The 15,758-nt window shown below is 38.8% G+C and overlaps 2 protein-coding genes and 1 pseudogene across 2 annotated transcripts; 1 reads left to right on the top strand and 2 right to left on the bottom strand.

The window, feature by feature from the left end:
* The first annotated feature begins 7,344 nt into the window (after positions 1-7,344).
* Positions 7,345-7,564, top strand: LOC119505768 (annotated as a pseudogene).
* Positions 7,565-13,227: 5,663 nt separating this feature from the next.
* LOC119504878 (UPF0729 protein C18orf32 homolog) lies at positions 13,228-14,393 on the bottom strand. The gene has a single exon (XM_037797480.1). It carries the CDS (start codon positions 14,112-14,114, stop codon positions 13,884-13,886), a length of 231 nt encoding a protein of 76 aa, XP_037653408.1. The 5' UTR covers positions 14,115-14,393; the 3' UTR covers positions 13,228-13,883.
* On the bottom strand, positions 14,394-14,996 carry LOC119504877 (60S ribosomal protein L17-like). The gene has a single exon (XM_037797479.1). The coding sequence runs from the start codon at positions 14,980-14,982 to the stop codon at positions 14,428-14,430; it is 555 nt and encodes a 184-aa protein (XP_037653407.1). The 5' UTR covers positions 14,983-14,996; the 3' UTR covers positions 14,394-14,427.
* Between the last annotated feature and the right edge of the window lie 762 nt (positions 14,997-15,758).

The following is a 15,758-nucleotide window of genomic DNA, read 5'->3' as shown; positions in this document are numbered from 1 at the left end:
CAGCATTATGTCTTGAAGGTACATCCATGTTGTCATATGTTTCACAAGATCTTTCCTTCTTACTGCTGTGTAGTATTCCATCGTGTGTATATACCACATTTTATTTATCCACTCACCTGTTGAAGGACATTTGGGTTGTTTCCATCTCTTGGCAATTGTGAATAATGCTACTATGAACATTGGTGTGCAGATATCTGTTCGTGTCACTGCTTTCCGATCTTCCGGGTATATACCGAGAAGTGCACTCGCTGGATCGAACGGTAACTCTATGTCTAGTTTTCTAAGGAACTGCCAGACTGACTTCCAGAGTGGCTGAACCATTATACAGTCCCACCAAGAATGAATAAGAGCTCCAATTTCTTCACATCCCCTCCAGCATTTGTAGTTTCTTGTTTGTTTAATGGCAGTCATTCTAATTCGTATGAGATGGTATCTCATTGTGGTCTTAATTTGCATCTCTCTAATAGCTAGTGAAGCAGAACATTTTTTTCATGTGTTTCTTGGCCATTTGTATTTCCTCTTCAGAGAACTGTCTTTTCATATCTTTTGCCCATTTTATAATTGGGCTGTCTGTACTATCATCATTGAGTTGTAGGATTTCTTTATATATGCAAGATGTCAGTCTTTTGTCAGATACATGGCTTACAAAATTTTTTTCCCATTGAGTTGGCTGCCTCTTTACCTTTTTGAGAAATTCCTTTGAGGTACAGAAACTTCTAAGCTTGAGGAGTTCCCATTTATCTATTTTTTCGTTTGTTGCTTGTGCTTTGGGTGAAAGGCTAGGAAGTGTCCACCTAATACAAGATCTTGAAGATGTTTTCCTACATTATCTTCTAGGAGTTTTATGGTACTTTCTTTTATATTGAGATCTTTCATCCATTTTGAGTTAATTTTTGTTTAGGGTGTGAGGTAGGGGTTCTCTTTTATTCTTTTGGATATGGATATCCAACTCTCCCAGCCCCATTTGTTGAAAAGACCATTATGACTCAGTTCAGTGATGTTGGGGGCCTTATCAAAGATCAGTCAGCCATAGATCTGGGGGTCTATCTCCGAATTCTCAATTCAACTCCATTGATCTATATGTCTATCTTTGTGCCAGTACCATGCTGTTTTGACAACTGTGGCTTTATAATAAGCTTCAAAGTCAGGAGTATAAGTCCTCAGACTTCGTTTTTCTTTTTTAGAGTGTCTTTAGCAATTCCAGGCATTTTCCCTTTCCAAATAAATTTGATAACTAGCTTTTCCAAGTCTGCAAAGTAGGTTGTTGGAATTTTGATTGGGATTGCATTGAATCTGTAGATGAGTTTGGGTAGAATTGACATCTTAATGACATTTAGCCTTCCTATCCATGAACATGGAGTATTTTTCCATCTTTTAAGATCCCCTTCTATTTCTTTTAGAAGAGTTATGTAGTTTTCTTTGTATAGGTCTTTTACATCTTTGGTTAAGTTTATTCCTAGGTACTTGATTTTTTTAGTTGCTATTGAAAATGCCATCTTTTTCTTGAGTGTCTCTTCAGTTTGTTCATTTCTAGCATATAGAAACATTACTGACTTATGTGCATTAATCTTGTATCCCACTACTTTGCTAAATTTGTTTATTAGCTCTAGTAGCTGTATCGTTGATTTCTCAGGGTTTTCCAGATATAAGATCATATCATCTGCAAACAATGACAGTTTTACTTCTTCTTTTCCAATTTGGATGCCTTTTATTTCTTTGTCTTGCCGGATTGCCCTGGCTAGCATTTCCAGCACAATGTTGAATAACAGTGGTGATAGCGGGCATCCTTGTCTTGTTCCTGATCTTAGAGGGAAGGCTTTCAGTCTCTCATTATTATGTACTATGCTGGCTGTGGGTTTTACATATATGCTCCTTATCATATTGAGGAAGTTTCCTTCAATTCCTACCATTTGAATTGTTTTTACAAAAACGGATGTTGGATTTTGTCAAATGTTTTTTCAGCATCTATTGAGATGATCATTTGATTTTTCCCTTTCGAATTGTTAATGTGATGTAATACATTGATTGATTTTCTTATGTTGAACCATCCTTGCATGCCTGGAATGAACCCCACTTGGTCATGGTGTATGATTTTTTTAATGTGTCTTTGGATTTGATTTGCAAGTATTTTGTTGAGGATTTTTGCATCTGTATTCATTAGGGAGATTGGCCGGTAGTTTTCCTTCCTTGCAGCATCTTTGCCTGGTTTTGGTATTAGATTAATGTTAGCTTCATAAAATGAGTTAGGTAGTGTTCTATTTTCTTCAATGTTTTGAAAGAGTTTAAGCAAGATTAGTATCAGTTCTTTCTGGAAAGTTTGGTAGAATTCCCCGGTGAAGCCATCTGGCCCTGGGCATTTATTTGTGGGAAGCTTTTTGATGACTGATTGGATCTCTTTCCTGTGATTGGTTGGTTGAGGTCTTTTATTTCTTCTCTGGTCAGTCTAGGTTGTTCATATGTTTCCAGGAAATTGTCCATTTCCTCTACATTCTCCAGTTTGTTGCCATGCAGTTGTTCAAAGTATCCTCTTATAATTTTTTTAATTTCTTCAGGATCTGCAGTTATGTCACCTTTTTCATTCATTATTTTGTTTATATGGGCCTTCTCTCTTTTTGATTTTTTCAGTCTAGCTAGGGGCTTGTCAATCTTGTTGATCTTCTCAAAGAACCAACTTTTGGTGATATTTATCCTCTCTATTGTTTTTTTGTTCTCTATGTCATTTATTTCTGCTTTAATCCTTGTTATTTCTTTTCTTCTCCTTGGTTTAGGATTGGTTTTCTGTTCATTTTCTAGCTTCTTCAGTTGATCCATTGGTTCTTTGATTTTGGCTCTTTCTTCCCTTTTAATATATGTATTTAGTGCTATAAATTTCCCCCTCAGTACTGTTTTTGCTGCATGCCATAGGTTTTGGTATGTAGTGTTCTCATTTTCATTCATCTCTATATATTTAGCAATTTCTCTTGCTATTTCTTCTTTAACCCACTGATTGTTTAGGAGTGTGTTGTTTAACCTCCAGGTATTTGTGAATTTTCTAAGTCTCTGATGGTTATTGACATCTAATTATATTCCATTGTGGTCAGAGAATGTGCTTTGAATAATTTCAATCTTTTTAAATTTATTGAGGCTTGTTTTATGTCCCAGCATATGATCTATTCTGGAGAAAGTTCTGTGAGCACTAGAGAAGAATGTGTATCCTGGTGATTTGGGAAGTAATGTTTTATATATGTCTGTTAAATCTAATTCATTTATCATATTGTTTAGGTTTTCAGTTTCCTTATTGGTCTTCTGTCTGTTTGATCTATCTATAGGAGGGAGTGATGTGTTGAAGTCTCCCACAATTATTGTGGAAACATCAATTGCTTCCTTTAGTTTTGCCAGTGTTTCTCTCATGTATTTTGTGGCACCTTGATTGGGTGCACAAATATTTATGATTGTTATTTCTTCTTGTTGAATTGCCCCTTGTATTAGTATGTAGTGACCTTCTTTGTCTCTCAAAATATCCCTGCATTTAAAGTCTATTTTATCTGAGATTAACATTGCTACACTTGCTTTATTTTGGCTGTAGCTGGCATGAAATATTTTTTTCCATCCTTTCACTTTCAATTTCTTTGTGTCCCTGTGTCTAAGATGAGTCTCTTGTATGCAACATATTGATGGTTCATTTTTTTTAATCCATTCTGTGAATCTCTATCTTTTAATTGGGGAGTTTAATCCATTTACATTCAACGTTATAACCGTGAAGGCATTTCTTTAATCAGCCATCTTATCCTTTGGTTTATGTTTGTCATATATATTTTTCCCCCTGTCTCTATTAATATCCTTTAATGTACCCATACTGAATCTCTTTACTACTGAACCTTTCTCCAAGTCTCTCTGTCCTTTCTTTGTTTCTCTGTCTATAGGGCTCCCTTTAGTATCTCCAGTAGGGCAGGTCTCTTGTTAGCAAATTCTCTCAGCATTTGTTTGTCTGTGAAAAATTTAAGCTCTCCCTCAAATTTGAAGGAGAGCTTTGCTGGATAAAGAATTCTTGGTTGGAAATTTTTCTCACTCAGAATTTTAAATATATCATGCCACTGCCTTCTCACCTCCATGGTGGTTGCTGAGTAGTCTCTACTTAGTCTTATGCTGTTTCCTTTGTACATGGTGAATTGCTTTTCTCTTGCTGCTTTCAGAACTTGCTCCTTCTCTTCCGTGTTTGACAGTGTGATCAGAATATGTCTTGGAGTGGGTTTATTTGGATTTATTCTATTTTGAGTTCGCTGGGCATTTATGATTTGTGTATTTATGGTGTTTAGAAGATTTGGGAAGTTTACCCCAACAATATCTGTGAATACTCTACCTAGACCTTTACCCTTTTCTTCCCCTTCTGGAACACCAATGCATCTTATATTTGGACGTTTTATATTATCTATCATATCCCTGAGGTCCATTTTGATTTTTTTGATTTTTTTCCCCATTCTTTCTTTTATGCTTTCATTTTCCATTCTGTCATCTTCCAGGTCACTAATTCATTGTTCAACTTCCTCTAGTCTTGTACTATGAGTGTCCAGAATCTTTTTAATTTCGTCAACAGTTTCTTAATTTCCATAAGATCATCTATTTTTTTTATTTAGTCTTGCAATGTCTACTTTATGCTCTTCTAGGGTCTTCTTGATATCCTTTGTATCCCATACTATGCTCTCATTGTTCATCTTTAGTTCTTTGATTAGTTGCTCTCGGGACTGTGTCTCTTCTGATCTTTTGATTTTGGTGTTTGGGCTTGGGTTATCTATATCATCTGGTTTTTTCATATGCTTTAGAATTTTCTGTTGTTTTTGGCCTCTTGGAATTTGCTTAACTTTATAGTGTTCTTTTAGGATTTGTAGACCAATTCAAGTCCTTATCTCTAATTTGTCAGATCTACAGCTTTGTGGCATACACTTTCTCTAACTAACCAGCAGGTGGTGTCCACGAGCCACCTGTTCTCCACAAGCCAATTCTCCCCTGCTTTGCCTTTGTAGTGAGTCAGAGAGTGAGTCTTGTGGGGTCCAATTGGTGTACCAAGCTTGCGTGTGTAGTTGGTGTTGCCTGCCCTGTATATGGGGCGTGTGTCTGGGTGGTCGGGGGGGGGGTGGCTCTAACAATCAAATCACCGTGGTGTTCCTGGAGTTTTAAAGCTTTTGTGATAGTCTATTCCTTCAGTTCAGTCCTGCCACAGTTTGTCTCTGCCACTGACTCACAAGTCCTTGGTATTGGCGTATGGCCCCTGAGACTTGCGAGTGGGTCCCTCTTCCAGGCCATGCACCCCCTGGTCCTCAGTGGAGGGATGACTGTGCTATTTCACAGGTGAGTGCCATCCCCACAGGGTGGTTCTGGGCTGCTGGGCTGTGTAGGAAGGCTCCCAGTCTGCTGAAATGATGGCGGAATGGGGCTTTGTTAATTCACACTGCTCCACCTTCCCAACTCTGGGACAACCAGCTGAGGGTGCAGGGAAGGCTAATGTCCATGCCCAGTTTTGTGGTGTGTGTGTGTTATTTGAAGCACTTCTGTCACACTGGGTTGTCTGGGGCAGCTCTGGTCTGTGGGGCTGGTGATGGGCAGGAGTGTTTCCTGTCCACCAGGATGATGGCTGTGAGCGGACACCCCCCTTTTCTTGGGAAGTTGTGGTGTTTAGTGAATTTTCTCAGCCACTGGATTATTGCCTTTTGTCTCAGAGCTCTCTTAGTTCTGCTCTTGTCTTGACCTGCCCAAATTGCAAGTCTTTGTGGCTTTCTGTATTGTGCTTCTTAGAGTAATTGTTTTAGAAACAGGAAAAAAAAGATAAAAAAAAAAAAAAGCCCTCCTCACAGATCTAATGGATTATTGAAATGCTAAGAGACAAAGCAATTAGGGCCATTAAGGAAAGATCCAGGGGGCAGAGAGATCAGTTTTTCTTTGGGATTTGCATATGAGCCTCAGGGCCTGAGCTCTGCCCTTCCCCTTTCTATGTTCACCAGAACTCCAAACATCCTCCGCTTTTATTTTGGAGTTTTTCTTGCTGTTTTTTGCTATGCCTATCTCCTCTCTGCTGCTCTCGGATTCTCTGGTGTCTGGTCTCAGTCTATCTATGGTTGGAGTTTGGATCAGTAGAATGAGTTTCTGATAAGAGCTGCCACTGCAGTTCTCCTTTCTCCTTCCCAGCACTGATGGCCCCTCCTCCCACAGGACCAAGCCTGGCAGGGTGGGGCTTGGGTCCCCTGGCCACAAAAACTTACAGATTTCACCGATCTCAGCAGTTCAACGTGTTCATGAGTGTTGTATGAAGTATGCCCAAAGTCAAATTGCTCTGTGGTGTCCAGTCCACGCAGTTCCTGGCTTTCTACCTACTTTCCTGGAGGAGTAACTAAAACATACAGCTCACCAATCCACCATCTTGCCCCACCTCCACAGTTTTCCTTTAAAAATGAGGTCTGTCTGCTCAAATAAAGGATGATAAGGTCAATGTAAACATTAACGTGGATATTATTCTTATATAAAATCTTTGTCTTCTAGACAGAGTACTCAGATGACTAAGGAAACTCTTTATAACTTGTCATTAAGAGTTGACTAACAATTCACATTTTAAGAGACAGCAAACTAAACTTTAGTGTTGTATGAACACAAGGTTCGAAACAGAAGCTCTTAAAAAGCATTATAAACAGGCTTATCAAATTTTTGTTCAGCATTGATTATGATAGGCAGAATTCATTTTTATAAACCTTCTATGAATTTCCATATCCATTCAGGGCTTGTAGTCAGCAATGACTACAACAAACAAAATTCACTTTCTCAAACCTAAACTTTCCATATCCATTCATGACAGCCCTTACTAACCTGATTATGTAATTCAATTACATAATATACTGCCTGACATTAACAAAGCCACCACATATTTCAAATTCGTCCACATACTGGGGTAACAAGTGGCAAAGTAATTTAAAACCAGGTTCTTTCAAATCCCGGTAATCAAGGTTACAAAAATTTCTTTTGTATTTCTTACTAAACTTAACTGATTTCTTAAATAAGATATATTTGAAGAATCAGCATATCTTTTTTAGACACATTTAATATAAATGTCATTATTACCAGGTACATTGCTCAGTTTATACAACCTGCCTAGTTAGGCTATTTTTAAGAGGAATTTTGAAAATGTACTTATAATACTAGCTTATTTTATCTATACGCTTGTACAAATTTAGGGAGAATGTACTTAAGCAAAATAAAACTGTATTATTTGATTCAAAAAGTCATCAGTGGGGAGAGCTCAAGAAGGGCAGGAGGAGTGAGAACACCTCTTCCACCCTGGGCCCAGAAGGGTGATGTGGCTGGGGCCTCACCAGCCTCACTATGTCTGCCATTTTCAATTTTCAGAGTTTGTGGACTGTAATCTTGTTGCTTATATGTACCTGTGCTTATATCTGATCCTTGGCACCCAGCCTCATGAACAGAAATAAAACTGGGTTGTTGGGCATATTTTTGGACATGTGCCAGAATTGGTGAATGAAAGAGTCCTTCTGTTGCAGTGTGCTGTATAGTGATGGATTTCAGTATCCTGTTCATGCAATAGCTTGGAACATTGCCAGAATTTAATTGCCATCAGATTTCAAAATGAAAAAAGTCTTATACACAGAAAATAATGGAAAGAGTGGTTAACTTTTTATCTCTGAACATTGACTGAGATAAATTTCCAGCTGCTGTTCTTTATTTTTATGTTATTGGACCAATGTTCTATATAAATAATTAAGATGTAACCAAACTATCAACCTCAGTACTGTCACTACAATATTATATTCTGCAAATGTCTTCTGTTGTGTCAGATACCAGTTTTTAGTGAGGTATCTCTAAGGCACAGAGTAGAAAACAAAATTGGTAAATTACTCAAGTTACTTACACTGTGATTTGGAAATGATAAATCTTTATAGAATGAGACCCTTTTGGGCTAGCTTTTTTATTGGAGAAAAGGGGGTTTCAATTTGTGTTGGTGAGGATTGTGTTCTTATTTAATGTTGCTTGTGTTACCTCTGGCCACACTATTTTGAACGTTAACCAGAGTATCTCTACTCTTAGTAAACGCTGTAGTTTATTACAGATTTTCTAAGTATATAAAATAAGCCTCTGCAGTTGTTAAGAAAGGAGATAAATGATATGTGACTTAAGAGTAGTATTGGGAAAATATTCATATTTAACATGAAAGTTTACACTAGCCAGCATGTGTAATGAGCCTCTGAAACTTCTGGCCAAATATAGGTAAATGTCTTAAGCATAAACTTGACCAGCTTGCTGTCTGTCTCTGAAAAAGCCTGCTTTCTTAGAATGAAAAGAGCAAAACAGAACAATTACAGAATGATCTCTTGCATAGTTTTCATTCTTTTTAATGTCAGGTCTTCAAAAATTAAACAATTATTTTAATTGCCCCATAATACAAAATGTACTATTGTTTTGTTTTGTTTTGTTTTGTTTAATACGGAACTTTAAATTGAAAAAATAAAGTCATCAGGAATTGGAGTAGACTTTGCCACTGCAATTTTGTAGCTGTATTTGCTTTTTATTCCTTCTATTAGAGGTTAAAAAAATCTCTTTGTTTTCATAATATCCAAAAATTATGGGCAACCTTAAAAGTACATTGACTATTAAGTTCTGGAAAATATACTGCAGTTGTTTAATTTCTCCCAAGATTAAATCCAGAAAAACTTTCCCATAGTCCTCAAAAACCTTTTATTTCACTTACTGAAATTTTGGCAATTAGGTCTTATTCAGTTATTTCTATCCTAAGGCTATTTATATTTTAACAATGATCTGATTACTCTGGTTACCTCTGCAAAGTTATTATTGGAAAAAAATTATTTTAACAATCATGGTCTATTCTGCAGCATTTTTTTCTATGACTACTATTTCTAATTTCCAGGCTCAGTTGAAAGAATTCTAAGCCACACCTCTGCCGTCTCCCTACACCCAGCCCTTCCCTCATAGCTGCCTTAGGTGGTAGGCCCTGTGGGCAGGGATAATCCAGTGAGATAAGGAAAAAATGAGGTCTGGTCTGTTGAACTTGAATTTTAAAATTTTGGGTGAGGGTGGTGGGATTTGAGGGTTTACACACCCTTCTTTTAATTATTTCTAATTATTAGATCTATTTCACTTAAGGCTATAATCCAGACAATTGGAAAAGATCTTTGCCTTTTCCAGAGGCAGCCCTCTGGGAGCCTTCTGCTGCCATAGGGAAATTCCAGGGGTGATTTTTTTCTAATGTCCAAGTTTGCTTACAGTAATTACAAAACTAAGGCTTTGAACCCTGCTGCCTAAAGTTTTTCTTTTTGGACTTCAGGATTACTAATACATACATACATACATACATACATACATACATACATACATATGCACTTATTCATTTTAAAGCAGTTTAAACAGAGCTCTTTAAGGAATTTTTTGTTAATTTGCTATTACCATCTGGAGGTATGAGAATGTACACTGAACAGATAGACAAGACACAAATAGAAAGTCACAAGAAACAGAAACACAGAAATGCTTTTGAGAGGGACAAATAAAGGACTGAATATGCATTATCTTATCCAATTTCTGCCCTTTTGCAGAACAATTATAGAGTCATTCTCAGGTCATTTTCTTCCCTGATATTAAATCATATTGAAGCCAGATTGTGTTATGGAAATAAACTTTTTCTCATAGAATCATAACTAAAATCTTTCCAGCTTTTCAAAATGCAGCCTAAAGGATGACATTTTTGAATACTATGGAATTAGAATTTTTCATTGTAAAAGATTTTTTTGAAATTAGTAACTATCATGGCTCAAGAGGGCTTTTGTAGCCAAAGGACTAAAGAAAGCACCAGACATGCTCTGAGACATGAGCTTTTCTTATGGGGCTTACCTACAGGGTGGGAAATAGAGTCACATTGTCCTGAATTCAGGAGCTTCTCTGAATGGGTTCAGGAGCTGCTCTGAATGGTGGTGGGTTCAGAGCTCAATGTGGAAATAGTCCACACTTTGGAAGGTCTGAATAAGCTGGTCATAAGGGCTTGACATTCCAATGGGTATGAGAGCATGAGGCAGGCTTGCAACATAGGGAGGGGTTGATTGTAACCAACAGGGAAGAAGGGAGGATTGTAGATTATCTTGTAGATAACAGTATCTCAGGGAGTCTCAGGAAGGAGGTAGTTATAGATTACATTTAGCAGGGACAAGGAGACTAGGTCAAACATTAACTGTACGAGGTCAAGCAAACTGCTGTGTGTAGTCTTCAAGACATCTGGGGGCCCAGTGTTCCCACAATCAGTACCCACACAGTGATTTGCATTGACCATAGGACAGACATTGCATCCATAATTCTCAACAACTGTACAGTGAACAGCAGAGTACAAGTAAACCAGTACTTATGGACAGTAATCCTATTAACAAGTGGCACCATGGTCAAGTTAAAGAATTAAACCATTTGGACAAAGGATCATCAGATAAATGTTCAATATTTTGTATATGATCTGGCATGTGATCAAGAGCTTGTGTTATATTTTGTGAGTTATTGGGTACATATACACAACACTGAATATTAATTAAAGCACAGGTACACCTGGGGCTAAAGTAGCTAAAGGATAAAACCACCAGGCAGTCTGCTTTATTCTATATTTAGTTTTTTGTTTTTTGTTTTGTTCTGTTTTGTTGTTCTGTTTTGTTTTCTTTTTTTTGTTTGTTTTTACTATTTCCTAACTTGGTCCACAGAAATAAATTTCCATTTCCACAAACTTTCCACAACTTTCTATATCCATCAAGGTGTTTGTCCTACATTACCTCTTTTTGTTTCTGAAACAACCAGTCATTTAGGACAGAACTACTTTCCTTTTCCTTTTAATACAAAACCTCTTTTATACCTCTTACACTTAAGTTACCAGAATAATTTTGGAAACTGTTTTCAAGCATACTACAGCATACAACTACCACTAAAATTAAAACTTGTTAGAATATGCTAAATACTTACAACACTTTAGTTAATGCATTATTGAAACAGTAATATACAATTTTTTTAATAAGAATTAATAGCACATGTGGGAATAATGTATATAAGCTGAGTTTTCATTATTGGATAAAATAGTTCCAGGTGAGGGGGTTTTTAAATGCCATATTTTCTCCCCCTGCAGGGAGCCCTTTGGGGTCAGATGTACAGTTAATTTGGGGTTGCAAGGTTATGCATAAATTTCCCTGGGAGATGGGCCCTAGAATGGGGAATACAAATAACCTTTGGCATAATACCCTATGGGCTTAGGATATTCAACCAGCTTGGCTGAATGGGCCAGAACCAGAACCAATTAACCTTATTTTCCCCAATTTCTAGTGTTTGTGGCATAGGCAAGAGTGGATTATTATCACTGCCTTGCTGCAGCTTGAGGGCAGCTGCTGCCCCTTATTTGAATTCATAAGGCTTTCATAGGCCCCCCCATTTCCACAGGAGCTGGAGCCTCTGCTTTGGGACTGGGGTTAATGCTGGTACAGTCATTGAGTGCATTGTTATAAGGAGTTTCTATCATCCTTTACATGTTCCTTTAAGAGGTCATACATTCTTTCAATTAACGAAATTGCTGTGGCATTATAGGGCAAGTGAAAAGTCCAAAGGACATTATGTCCTGTAGCACAGGCCTGGGTTAATTGCCCAGTGAAGAGGGTCCCTCTTTCACTGTCCATGTGTGGGGACCCCAGAAAAGGCACTTAATTTTTTAAGCTATGTATGGTAGCTCACTAGTTGGCCTTGACCCCTGGGAAGGCCAGCAGGAGTCCCATATCTGTGGTGGTGAAGGTAAGTGAAGAAAGTGTTGCCCCTTTGGACAGTTGAAGGGGGCCAATACAGTCTACTTGCCACCAGGTGAGAGGGATCTGGTCTTGTCTGATGTGGTTGGGTGATAGGCAGCTGAAACTGCTATGCTAGCTTCCACAGGGTTTAGTAACCTCGTTGCTTAGTTTTCTGATGCAGCCATTTGGTCACCTCATGCATCATTGGTGTTAGGCTGTGGAATTCTGCTACAGCATCCACTTCTTCATTACCTGGGCAATGGGTTAAAATTATGGGCAGAAATATGGAAAGCAGTTACCTTACATTTCTGGCAGGTCATCCAGATGTCTTCCTTCAATTCCTGTCCCCATAGGGGGTGGTTGACCATTTCTCCTGCTTCCACATGGCCATCCATACTGTTAGGCCTTGGTGTACAGCCAAATTATCTGTGCAGAGAGTCAAGGTGTCTCCTGGTTCATGGACAATCACTATCCATACAACCCACAGCTCAGCCCACTGGCTGCTTTGCAAAGTTCCAGTCTCCCACCAGATAATGTCAGTACTTGGCTGGACAGTCATGGCTGTCCAAGTAGCATGTTGTCCAAGTGCCAATACATCAGTATACTCTGCGGAGTCAGCTATACTCCCTTGTCCATCAACAGTGGGCATAGGAGGAGCCACCTTGGGAGGATCACCAGGAAGCAGGGCATGTTGCTTTTCCACATAGGAAACTGGTCCTAAAATTTCATGCATCTCTGCACTCACAGGGCTTTTGTTAAAACTTCAGGACTGTAGGACATTTACTTTCTATTATGTCAGCATGCTTGGCTGAGCACTCCCCAAATGGGGCTTATTTATAGTCTGCTCTGTCCACCCCTATGTGGCTATGGCCACCTGTAAGGTCACTGGGCAACTTTGAGTTAGACTTTCAACTTATAACAGAGCATTATAATCTGTGCACAATTGCTTTTCCAATGGGCTATATCTGACTTCTTTGCCTTTCCAAAGTTTGGACCAGAATCTAATAGTTACACATTTAGACTGTTGCCTTTGCCACAAACCCCACCCAAAGCCAATATTGGCACTGGCCACATCCAATTCATAGGGTATATTGGGGCCCATCCCCCCTCAAAGCCTGTGCTTACATGATAGTTTGCTTAGCTTTTATAAACACAGCCTGCCATGGAAAATCCTATTTTCATGCTTTTCCTTTTCTAATTAGGGTGTACAAAGGTTTTTAGATTTTTAAATAGAGTATAAACAATTTCCAGTAACCTAATAAACCAAGAGAAGCTATTAATTGTTTAGGAGGTAGTAGTGTAGGGTAATTTTGTATTTTAACAACAGCTGAAGGAATAGCTTTAGTTTTACCCAACCAGATGATATCCAAGAACTTGAGAAAATGCCCAGGCTCTTGTAATTTGCTTTGATTTACTGCCCATCATTGACTTTTTTTTTTTTAAATGATTATTTAATATGTTTATGAGAGTAGAAGGAATGCAACAGAGTAGAATTTTATAATATACATTGAACATTTATGTAAAAGATGTTTTATTTCTCAAAGAAGTTTATTCTATAATCCCTGGCTCTTCTATCTTCCTCAGAGTTAGAAACAGTAATTACTACTCTCATAGATAAACTGCTCCACTGTGTTGGAAAGTAATTTTTTCTTCATTATCGTCTCCCAAAACTCTATCTTTCATTTCACCTCACTGTTGCACAGTAAAAACGTACTTCATTTGAATTAGAAGAGTCCAAAGTAGAGCAAACAGCAGTCATTTTCATGTGAATGAATGCAAGAGCCCAAGGATCTCTAAGCACTGATTTAGTAATAAAGATGTCTACTGGCACAAACCTTCCATTTATTCATATTATGAAAACCGCAATAATAGAAACGAAAGTTACTTCAATGAAAAAGGCAGGAATGAGGTCATTAAATATAACTAAATACATCTGAAAAATACATACCATGTTATTTCCTGATTAGCATCAGTTAAATATCTACACTATCTATCCTGAATTCTGGTCTGAGAGAAAAAAGTGAGAGACAATTACAAGGAAGACAATTACAATTATCAAGTCCATTTTAAAACAACGAAATCCTTTGAGGAAACGTGTTAGTCCTTCTTTTTATCAAAGGTTTCTGTTGGTTCTTTTGTCGGTAATCCATTTATGTCTGTACCCTTACAGTCTACTTTGCCTTTATTTTTGTCATTGGATTCTTGTATAGCTTTTTTAGGCCATATACGACTAACAAAAGGGGAAATCAGAGGGTATACATATGGCTCCAGGAATTTTTTGTAGATCCAGAGCAGAACTGGAATGACGACACAAGGAATGCACACCATTGTCCCAGGCGTGAGCTCCAGCGACCACGAAGCCCAAGAGGAAATGTCCGCACTTCCGGAGGGAGGGACGTGGCTGCAGCGGACCCAATGAGTGCCTCAACAGAGGGCTGACAAAGGCGCGCCTGCGTCAGCCTGAGGACACGCAAGACGTAACGGTGACGTCCAGGAGGAGGCGAAACTACTTCCCGCCGGACTTCCGGCGCCGCAGCCTTGAGCCCTCACCAAAGGCCAGGTCTTCGCTAGCAAACCCAAAACTCCACTGGAAGAGAAACGGCTTCATTCTGCTTTAATTTGCATTTAATTTATGATGAATTTATTCCTGAGCCATAAGTTTTTGTTTCTTCAGTTTCTTCTGGGATATCTTTTTCTTCTGTGCAACCTCTTCTTCAGGTTTAGGAACAATCTGTTCTTTCTCAGTAAGGATCATCTCAATGTGGCAGGGGGAACTCATGTATGGGTTAATCCGACCATGAGCTCTGTAAGTCCGGCGGCGCATCTTGGGGGCTTTGTTCACGTGGATGTGCTCAATGACCAGAGAATCTACATCTAAACCTTTAAGTTCAGCATTACTTTCTGCATTTTTAAGCATGTGTAACAAAAATTCAGCACTCTTTTTGGGCCATCGACCCTGCGTCCAGCCCCACTGTTTGGCCTGGGCACACCTACCAACACCACTGTTGTAACGACGGAATGGCACACACTGCTTCTGTAATGTGACATCTTTCAGATACTTGGTGGCTTTTCGAATATGCATACCCTTGATGGCCTGAGCAGTTTCTCGGGTGTTCTTAAAGTGAACACGAAGATTTGAACCTCTTGATTTGCATGATTTTGTGGGGTTTTCAGGGTCAAGTGAGTAGTGAACCATTTTCAGAGATCACCTCGCTCCACTTACGGGAAGAGCCCGTCATTGACTTTTAAGGTGGGTCAACACTGTGCTAGCTGCAATTTCTAGTTTTGGGAAAGAATTACTGGTTAGCATGATATCATCATTATAGTGAAACATAAGGAGTGTCTTTTCCTTTAAAACTTGTGCTACCAGTTCATGGCAGATGGTGGGACTGTGGAAGCACAGCAAATGTCCATTGTTGGTTTTCCCACATGAAGGTTGTGCCAGTTTGTATATTTATGTCCTCCAGAAAAAGCCATATTCTTTAATGTATTCTTGTGGGGGCAGGCATATTAGTGTGGATTGGGTTGGAACCTATTGGTTCAGTGTCCATGGAGATGTGACCCACCCAACTGTAGGTGACAACTCTGGATAATTTCCATGGAGGCATGGCCCCATCCATTCAACATGGACCTTGTTTAGTTTACTGGAGCACTACATAAGCTCAGACAGAAGGAGCTCATAACTAGCTGGAGCTGAGACATTTTGAAGATGGCCATTGGAAGCTGATGCAGCCATTTTGGAGAACACCATTTTGAAATGTGACCTGGGATCAAGCAGACACCAGCCACATGCCTTCCCAGCTAACAGAGATTTTCTGGACACCATTGGCTATCCTCCAGTGAAGGTACCCTTTGCTGATGGACAATTTATGGCCTTAAGACTGTAACTGTGTAACCAAATATACCCCCCTTTATAAAAGCCAATCCATTTCTGGTGTTTTGCATCCAGGCAGCATTAGCAAACCAGAACAA

The sequence above is a fragment of the Choloepus didactylus genome, chromosome 10 (assembly GCF_015220235.1).
Source record: "Choloepus didactylus isolate mChoDid1 chromosome 10, mChoDid1.pri, whole genome shotgun sequence".
In the NCBI taxonomy this organism is placed as follows: Eukaryota; Metazoa; Chordata; class Mammalia; order Pilosa; family Megalonychidae; genus Choloepus; species Choloepus didactylus.
Note: the sequence above shows the minus strand (reverse complement) of the source record. Positions and strands in the feature narration are given on the sequence as shown.

What these genes read in the sequence shown, in the direction of transcription:
- LOC119504878 (XM_037797480.1), bottom strand. Translation starts at nt 14,114, where the DNA reads ATGGTGTGCATTCCTTGTGTCGTCATTCCAGTTCTGCTCTGGATCTAC.
- LOC119504877 (XM_037797479.1), bottom strand. Translation starts at nt 14,982, where the DNA reads ATGGTTCACTACTCACTTGACCCTGAAAACCCCACAAAATCATGCAAA.